The sequence below is a fragment of the Emiliania huxleyi genome (genome assembly GCF_000372725.1).
Source record: "Emiliania huxleyi CCMP1516 unplaced genomic scaffold EMIHUscaffold_787, whole genome shotgun sequence".
Taxonomy (NCBI): Eukaryota; Haptophyta; order Isochrysidales; family Noelaerhabdaceae; genus Emiliania; species Emiliania huxleyi.
This window is the reverse complement of record NW_005196112.1, coordinates 1-8629: the sequence shown is the minus strand read 5'-3', so window position 1 is coordinate 8629 and position 8629 is coordinate 1. Positions and strand designations below refer to the sequence as shown.

The 8629-nt window shown below is 64.7% G+C and overlaps 3 protein-coding genes across 3 annotated transcripts; 1 reads left to right on the top strand and 2 right to left on the bottom strand.

The window, feature by feature from the left end:
• Positions 1 to 141: 141 nt before the first annotated feature.
• EMIHUDRAFT_372135 (hypothetical protein) lies at positions 142 to 1188 on the top strand (the record flags this gene model as incomplete). Its single annotated transcript, XM_005759962.1, has 3 exons — positions 142 to 158; positions 238 to 273; positions 454 to 1188. A coding segment is annotated over one exon (201 nt), but the record flags the coding sequence as incomplete, so codon positions are not given.
• Positions 1189 to 2966: 1778 nt separating this feature from the next.
• Positions 2967 to 6130, bottom strand: EMIHUDRAFT_460044 (hypothetical protein; the record flags this gene model as incomplete). The annotated part of the gene is made up of 10 exons (XM_005759961.1): positions 5568 to 6130; positions 5373 to 5428; positions 4953 to 5195; positions 4839 to 4910; positions 4574 to 4615; positions 4466 to 4499; positions 4089 to 4396; positions 3532 to 4008; positions 3117 to 3177; positions 2967 to 3037 (listed from the first exon to the last, which is right to left on the bottom strand). Exons 1-10 carry the CDS (start codon positions 6079 to 6081, stop codon positions 2967 to 2969), a joined length of 1878 nt encoding a protein of 625 aa, XP_005760018.1. The 5' UTR covers positions 6082 to 6130.
• Positions 6131 to 6802: 672 nt separating this feature from the next.
• Positions 6803 to 8520, bottom strand: EMIHUDRAFT_471132 (hypothetical protein; the record flags this gene model as incomplete). Its single annotated transcript, XM_005759960.1, has 5 exons — positions 6803 to 7379; positions 7455 to 7529; positions 7620 to 7682; positions 7762 to 7885; positions 7949 to 8520. 5 exons carry the CDS (start codon positions 8518 to 8520, stop codon positions 7092 to 7094), a joined length of 1122 nt encoding a protein of 373 aa, XP_005760017.1. The 3' UTR covers positions 6803 to 7091.
• Positions 8521 to 8629: the final 109 nt, after the last annotated feature.

Genomic DNA, 8629 nt, shown 5'->3' with positions numbered 1-8629 from the left:
CACTGCGTCCGCCCCGTGTGCGATCGACGCGCTACCCTCCCCAGCGAACTCCACATAGATGCTGACAGGCGCCGTGCCCGTCGCGTCGACCAGCTGGCTCGCCGCCTCGTCGCCGCACGTGGCCGCCGCCGCTTGGTCTTGGCCAAAGCCGGGGACACCTATGGGACCGTGTCGTGGACATGGACATGTCATGTGTCGTGGACATGCTGCTCGGCCGCTGCTGCTTCTTAGCCGCGCCGAAATAACTCGCGAGCTGCGGATTGAGACGAGCCCCTGGAGGGGGGGGGGGGGGAGCTGAGGTGGAGGGAGGCATATTAAAAGTGCAAGGCCCGGTGCGGTGTGTGTGTGTGCGTGTGTGTGTGTGTGTGTGTGCGTGTGCGTGTGTGTGTGCGTGTGCGCGTGTGTGTGTGTGCGCGCGCCGCGCGTGTGAGCGACTGGGGAGCGCGTGCGCACCGTTGTCCATCTGCCGCTCCACTTCCTCCGCGATCGCAACGACCTCCGCCGCTCGCACCTCCTTGGGCGCGCGCGCACTCGCCAACAGCTGCCCGAGAAAACCATCACCGCTGCCGCCTGCACCCCCACCGCCGGCGGCGGCGGCAGCGGGCGGCTCCGCTGCTGGTGCAGCGTTTATGGCGTCCATTCTCGCCTTCGACCTCTCCGCCTCGCCGAATCTGTGGCGAGGACGGCGGGCCTGCGACGGCCGATTGAGCTCAAAGTTAAAGCCGTCGGAGCCGGAGCCGTCCTCGCTGGAGCCGTCCTCGCCGAAGAGGTGTCGGATGGAGCCGTCCTCGTCCTCCGCCGCCACCGCCGCCGCCGCGGCGGGCGCGCCGCTGCTGGCAGCAGTGCCATCACTCGCGCCCAGCCGCATGCCTCCGAGTCCCGCCGACAGCGTCGCAGCGGCCGGCTGCCGCGAGGAGCCTCCTCCGCCCGCGGAGGCTGCTGCTGCCCTTCCCTTAGGCGCGGCTCGCTTCACCAGCTGATCGCACTCCTTCTCGCCCTGACGCGGGCCGTCTCGGATGATGGTTGCATTGAACGTATGGCCGTTCTTCGACTTTTTGGCTTTGACAGCCGGGTCGCTGAAGTACCCTCGGTTAGCCAAGCAGCACACGCATTTGTGTGTGTGTGGGTCGGTCGTTGGTTTCCCCATCTGCCCCAAGAGGTGCGAGACAAAGCGCCAGGCACCTTGCCCCACGCGGCCGGCGGGGCGCGCAGCAATAAAAAAGCGCCCGCCGCGTCTTGTATGCAGCAGATTCGTCTCAAGAAAAACTCGAAGCCAAAGTAAACTCGAAGCCAAAAACAAGAATCACGAACGAGGCACCTCTCTCTCTCTCTCTCACACACACAGCACGACACAACACATCATCACACACATCAGCAGAGCGTAGTATCAAGGACCGACATAGTACAGCGCATCCAGAGACAGCGCATCCAGAGAGAGAGCGCGAGTCGTGGGCAACAAGGCCGATGGCCGCAACAACACAACGCCACTCGACACAAGTGCGAGAACACCGCCGGCCGCAGCCCGCCGCCCGAGAGTAGATAGAGAGCCAAAGCCAACGGACCTCGCATCAATGCACGCGCGTACGGCTCGGCCCCGAGGTATATGCGCGCGTACGGCTCGGCCCCGAGGTATATGATCCACGTGGCGCGCGAGTTGAGCTCGGGTCGCGGCTCGCCTCACCTGAGGCCACCGTGCGGCGCGGGAGGGCTTGAGGAGCACAGTCGGCGCGAGGCGGGGGACGGGCGAGAAGGTGGATCGAGGAGGGGCCGCGGGAGGGAGGGGGGAGGGGGGAGGAAGCGCGAACCGAATCATGCTGCTGTCTTGCGAGGAACCACGATCACAGGCACAATGTACATCTCCGCCTCGTCACTTGCTTTGGCATAGGTCGCTTGCACCAGCGGCGCCTATCGAGGGGCCAGCCATGCCTCGTGCGAGTGCGGGGAAGACGGCGAGAAGGCTGCTGCGAGAGCGCGCCGGCGCCGGGCCGGCCGGGGCTGCACCCGCCACTGAGACGGCCGTTCCGGGCATTTGAATTTTTTAGATATTCTTATCTTTTTGCTCCCCTCCGAGACTGGAGACAGTCACACCCCAGTATCAGACCAGGGGGAGTGCCCCCCGCCCCCGCTTGCCCTGCCTGCGCAGGATAGCGTGCCCCGATAACGGCGACACTTAGCGAGGGTCACTGCGCAAGGAGGGGGTGCGAAGCCTTTTCTTTTGTCCTCTCGGGGGAATGTTCTCTCGGCGCCCATGGCCTTCTGAGGTTTCGTACTGATGACGTCCTTCTTGGCACTTCGGGCGTCGGTGTGTGCGTATCTGTGGTGTCTAATTCCTCCGGTATGCTATATAGGTTTCCCGAGCTGAGACCTCCTTTCAATCCAAGCGTATCTTGCTGGAAGCCTTCCCGCTGGCGGGAGGTCCCCAGTTCGAAACCTGGTCGACCCTTATATCTTTTGTTCACACCTGAGCGGACTCAATTTTGCTCAGATGCTCCTACGAATTCGAAATCGTGTCCTCACGCTTAGCGCTTGGTGTGTGTTTTTTTTTCGTCACGGGTGTTCCGGGCATTTGAACGCGACCATCGGGGGGGATGACATGCGCTCCATGGCTCAGACTCGCTTGGTCCCTTCTGATGCCCTAGGCCACACGTTCACTTGGGGGCTGGGGGCCTGTACTCTTACGTTTTATAATAGAGTACTCATCTCTTAGACTTCGATACGACTGGCTGGGCCGCTGCTCACAATTAGGGGCCGGGGGCAAAAGCGAAAAGGGTTTGCCCCGCCCGAAACTGGCACATGTCCCTAAATCCCATCTCGTCTCAGAGTTTGACCGTTTTATTTCTACTGCACTTTGTTTATTTATTTATTTTGGCACCGCGCGGCCGCGGGGACTTTGAGAACTGGTGTGTGTGGGATTGCGAGTAAAAATTTTTTTCAAAAAGCTCATTTTTGCGAGGACACACCGAGTCTCACTTTTTCTCTGGCTCGAGGTCAGTAATTTGTCGCTCAATCAAACCCGCCCACGTGGGCCGCTCCACCCCTGCGCCATGTCATGTAGCCGCTTGGCGTGGCATTTGGAGCAGAGCCCGTCGAACGCCGGCGATCCAAAGAATCCGCACTTGCCGAGGCACTTCTTTGTCGATCGGGGGGCGGCGGCAGGATCGGCAGCGACGGGAGGAACTGCGGGCGCTGTGGCAGAAATGGCCAGCGCGGGGGCGTCGGACGGGTGGAAAGGCACGGCCTGTGCGGGCGCTACGTCTTCCAGCGCGAACTGTGAGGGCCGATCGGGCGGCGGCGGCTCGCTGAGGAGCGACGGGGAGGCTGCCGCGGGCGACGCGGGCAGCCGCGGCGACCGGTGCGGCGACGCCGGTGGGGCGTGCAGAATGGCGGCGGTGGCGGCGGTCGTCGCCGGCGGCGGTGGGGGGCGGCGAGGGACAGGACCCGCCTACGGCGCGGGAGGGCTCCGTGAGGGAACGAGGCCGACTCTCCCTCTCTCTGTCTGTCGAGTGGGTGAGGAGTCGCCTCATCCAACACCTTCATCCGCATCTTCTTCTTCGGAGGCAGTGCCTCCTCCGCCATGGCCTCCGCCATGGCCCCCTTGTCGCCTCCCCCCATCTCGCCGCTCGCGTCCATTTTGCCCGATTCCGCGCCTCGGCGGTGGTCCTCGCCATCGCGCATCACCACCGCCCCCCTCCCTGCCACCAGGCCCTTGGCCTCTCCAGAATCCGCCTCTGCACTCCCCCTTGCACCCGCCTCTCCCGCCGCAACCAAACCACCCGCCGTGTGAGGGCGTGCTGCAGAGCCCAGACCCGTGCCGCATTGAGCGCAACCACACGCCCACTCGCCGCTGTACCCGGCCTTGACTCCCGCGCACCGCAAGCACGCCCAATGCTCGCAGCCAGCGACGTCGCACTCGCCGACGGCGCGCCTGCGACGGATCCTCGTGTCATCTCGATCAATCTCGGTGAATCGCAAACCGCACGTCGAGTCGCGCCGAACGGTCACGCCCTCCTGCGGGGAGGGGAGAGCGGGGAACGATACGTAAGGGGGGGGGGGACATGGGGTGAGAAGCAGCATGAAGGAGAAAACGCCTCGTCATCAAGCACAGCGCCGCAGCGGCAGCAGTACACCGCAAGACTTGACCCACCTGCACCGCCGCCCTCGGCGGCCGCCGCATCCTCTACCGCAACCGCGGCGGGCTCAGCTACCGCCACCGCCGCCGCCGCCGCAATCGTCGCCGCCGCTTTGCTTGGCGCCACCGTCGCCGCTGCTTTGCTTGGCGCCGCCGCCGCTTTGCTTGGTGGCCTTCGAGACGCGGCCGAAGCCGAACGGCTCGGTTGACGCACTCTGCGCGCGAGGCGGAGCACGGCATCAGCGGTTGCGTCGTACGGAGGAACGCCTACGGCAGAAGTCCAGAGACGTTCGGGAGGGCCCCTCTGCGCCGGCGAACCCCGTGGCGGCGAGATGCCGACGCCGAGCCGCGCAGCCAGCTGGGTCAGCACCTATGGGCGCGCAAGGGAGCGCGTCCAAGTCTGCTGTGAAGCAGGGAAGGGACGGCGTGGAGGGAAGCGGGCACGTAGTCTGCGCGGCCGCGCACGACGAGCTCCGCGACGCGGTCCTAACGATCGCGTTTCCTTGCTTGCTTCCCTCTCCTCTCGGCCTCCCGGAGACGCGCAGCGGCGCGATCCTTCGGAGTCGGCTGCAAGTTGATGATTGCGAAACGCTTGCGCCCGCGCCCCGGCTGCTGCCAGATGTACTTGTAGTGCTGCAGCACCTGCAGGGCATGTCCAAGCGGAGTCCGCACTCTGCCGCCAAGTGCGACTCTTGCCGCGCTGCGGCACCTTGAGCGAAGAACCAACGAAGAGCGACACGTCGGCGCGACCCGCGGCCTCTTGCGCCGACTCGAGCTGCGTCTGGCGGTGACAGGCGGGGGAAAGGTGAGGAGGTACGCCCACCCTCGCAGCTCGCCGAATGTGCGGGTACGCGCGTCGCGCCTCGTCGATCTTCTCCCCAAAGTAGACGATTGTGTCGTGCAGTGGCGCGCGGCAGCTGCTGTCGTCACATTTGCGCATCGTGGTGTGCCGCCGGTATGAAGACGCCTCTGTCACGTCGAAACCACGCAGAAACTCGCGGCCACAGGCGCGGCATCGCTCGCGAAAGACGTTGCCGTGCAACTCCGTCAGCGCCGACGGCGGCACCTGTCCACACAGCGCGCGAAGGTCTGCCGTAGCAGGAGCTGCTGCTGCTCGCGCTACTCCTACTACCGTGAGTTGCACCGTGAAGCGAGGCATGTGAGTTGACGCTGGCTGCAGGAGTCCAGGACTACAGCTGTCGCCAGGCGGCACTGCTACAGTGACGTTATACTACTGCTGCACCCCCGAGCGCATGTGCAGGCCGTCGATGTTTTGAGAGACGACAGCGGCGACGCGGCCTGATAGCGCGGTCATGAAACGGCAGCTTGAAGAGCGGTGCGTGTGGCAACGTTGGGCGCCACGTGCGGCGAAGTTGCTGCGCAGGCCGTCGGCGCCGTGGGAGTAAGGCGGGGACTGAGTGAGGGCTTCGAGTCGCACCGGCGCGCACGAGGGCAGCGAGCGCCATGTGGCCCTCGGTTGGCGTGACGCCGAGCTTGTCGACGCCGCCGGCGCGAGAGCCGCTGGAGAGGGAGCCGGCCTTGCCCGCGGGCGCCTTTTTCTGCTGCGTCCATATCCCCTGCGGCCCGCGGTAGTCGGGGATGTTGGCGGCTGTCGATATCCCAGCGCCGGTGTACACAACCACGTGACGCGCTCCAGCCAGCATCTCGCTCAGCGCGTCGATCTTGCCGCGGAGGACTTCGGCGTCGTCCTCCGTTTCCACCATGCTCGCCGCCTCGGCCGCCTTGCGCGCTGCAGTCCGCTCCTGCGCTGCCTGCAGCCGGCGCGCCTCCTCTGGCCGCGCCTCCAGCAGCGCGAGGTCGGCGGCGGTGCGCTCGTCGACTGGCGTGCGGAGCGCGGCCTTGAGCCGACGCTCCACCTCCCGCTCCTCCGCCGCAGCCCTGGACTGCGCCGCGCGCTCCAGCTTGGCCGAGTCCCGCTGGGAGAGCGCCATCGGGGGCCGTTTGCTCGTAGGCACGGCCTGTGCGATACGGCGGCGCCTGGCCAACTTGGAAGGGCGAAAAATATTTCGCGTGCGTGCGGCAACTAACTGCACTCCAAGTGCTCCAAGTCGCGCGAGGGAGCTTACCAGTGATCCAAGCTCCCTCACGCGCTCCACCCGCGATCCGCACCTGTGACCACAAGCACAACCCATAACACTGTGAATTTGTGTGAGCTCTGTGTCCTGACTTGCTAATAATCGCGAGGTGGGGTGCTACTCGAGTAGTCTGGGACCCATACGTGGCAGTTCCCTTGCTCCAAGCGCTTGCGCTTCGGCGGTAGTGATCTAATCACCCGAATACCACGTTCGGATCGCTCCTCATCGCAAACCCTGTCAGCAGTTCATGGGCTCGCGCTCATCCAGCAGCAGGTGGGGCCGGCGGTAGCGCGGCACGATGCGAGCGAACAGGCCCTGCACGACCTCACGTTCCAGGACGTCATTCAGGCAGTGCGCTCGTTGGCCACGCTTGCCCCATCCGACATCTTGCCTGCACCAGCCGAGCACAAAAAGGGCGAGAGGCGGGCTCTCGTGGACGCCGAGCAGGTGAATGAGTTGTAGCGTGTGTGGAGCCGCAACACAGGCACATTTCTACGTCACGGTATGCGTCTCAGTAGACCGCAGGGTCCCTTCTGTAGCCGAAGGCGAAGCGTAGCCTTGTTGCTTTGACCGTCTCGTTCTAGTTTTCTTTTTCCAAGACAAAGCCCGAGAGTGCCCCCCCGCACATGCACATGCAACGGTGACTCGCCACAGCCCACACACTCGCGTACAAACATGCACACACTCTATATGACTCGTGTGTACGCGTGTGACTCGTAGACCCATATGGCGCCATGCTGCATGCACGACACACAGACAAAATACACCAGAGACATGCCGTAACCCACGGTCAGCGTCAGGATGGGCGACTTCAGCGGCAGCGAGCCGTCACTCTAGTGCCCTCGCTGCGCTGCTCCACTCGTCCGCTACACAATATTGGTCGAAGGCTGATGCGCGCCTCCCGTGCGCGAGCCGTCGCGTGTCTCGCTTGCGGATGACTTCCGCGTGGCGGCCTTATCCTCGGCGCTGCTGTCGTCAAATGTGCCCCACGCCAGCGGCGGCATCTCGAGCGCCGACTCATCCAATCTCGAAGCGACGGCCAAGCCAGCCGGAATACCGACGAGGGTGGCAAGAGTGAGAAGAAAGTAGGGGGGTCTGATGCCGGCGGAGAGGGTGAGGCATGTGGGCGGATCGACCAGCTCAGCAAAATGCGCCTACTCAACAGGCTGAATGATTGGAAACGCGGTCCGACGGCATGTGGTCGGCGGCTCGGGCCGCTCGAATGGCGCCTCGGCGACGGCGCCAACAGTGTCGCAGAGGCCGTGCGAGATTTCCCCCACGATCTGCTGCGCAATGGCGTCGAGCTGGGACGAGGGGGGGGGGGGGGGTCCACGCTTAGTGGGCGGAAGGGGTGATGGGAGGGGTTCGACGAGGGAGCTTGCAGGAACCCGCACCTGCACGATTGAGAGGATCATGCAAACCACGTAGACCTCGAGTGCACCGAGGGAGGAGCACACCTAGTTTGACCGGCCGCCTCAGAGGCCGCCGAGAGGGCCCAGGCGGTATATGCGGACGGAGCTGCGGGAGGGGCGGCACATTGAGCATAAAGCCAGCGGCGTGGCGCGACGACGGCGAAAGCGGCACGAACCAGGCGAGCAGGCAGCCAAAGTACCAGGCAAGGGGGGCGACCATGATAACGAGGAAGTAGATGACGCGGTACCTGGAGGGAAGCTCGGGGCGGCTCAGCCAGGCCAAAGAGACGAGAGGAGAGACGGGGCGGCACCCTTCCATCAGCCAGTCGGGCGATGATGGCGAGGCGTGGCGGAGCTGGACGCCACTCTCGATCACAGAGTACTCGTCGGAGCTCTCCCCGCCGAGTGCCACGCCGAGAAGCCCCCCCTTGGAGAGGCGGAATACGGGGAGGAAGCAGGCGCCGAGCGTTGCGCAAAAGGCAAAGATCAGTGACAGGCTCACCACGATGCCAAAGCGTTCGCCGGAGCGATGGCGGAGCGCGACGCTTGGGATTGGTGGCGCAGCAGCCTCGGTGCCAGGCCGTACGGCGGCCTTCCTCTTCCCCTGGCCCGCCCTCGTCGCCTCGCGAGGCGGGCGCGCGCACGGGTGTTGCGGCGGCAGGCACACTGTCTTGTGCATGTGGAAGACGAGGGCGGTGAGGAGCAGGGAGGCGAGGACAGCGAGGAAGAAATAGGTGATGCCCTCTGTCGGCATAACCTCGACCGAGACGGTCGCCAACGGGAGCGCGCCCGGTTCGGGAGCGGGCGGTAACGTGAAGTCCATCTGCATCGCCGCCATCAGAATGAAGATCATCAACGAATCGACGTTTGACCACTTGCCCATCTTCTCAAAGAAGCCGAGCAGGGCGCCCCGCCTCCCCGCCGGGAGAACACAAGGCGGTGCCCACAAGCAAAAGAGCGTAGTCGAGAGCTTCACGGCAGGCCAAATGCCT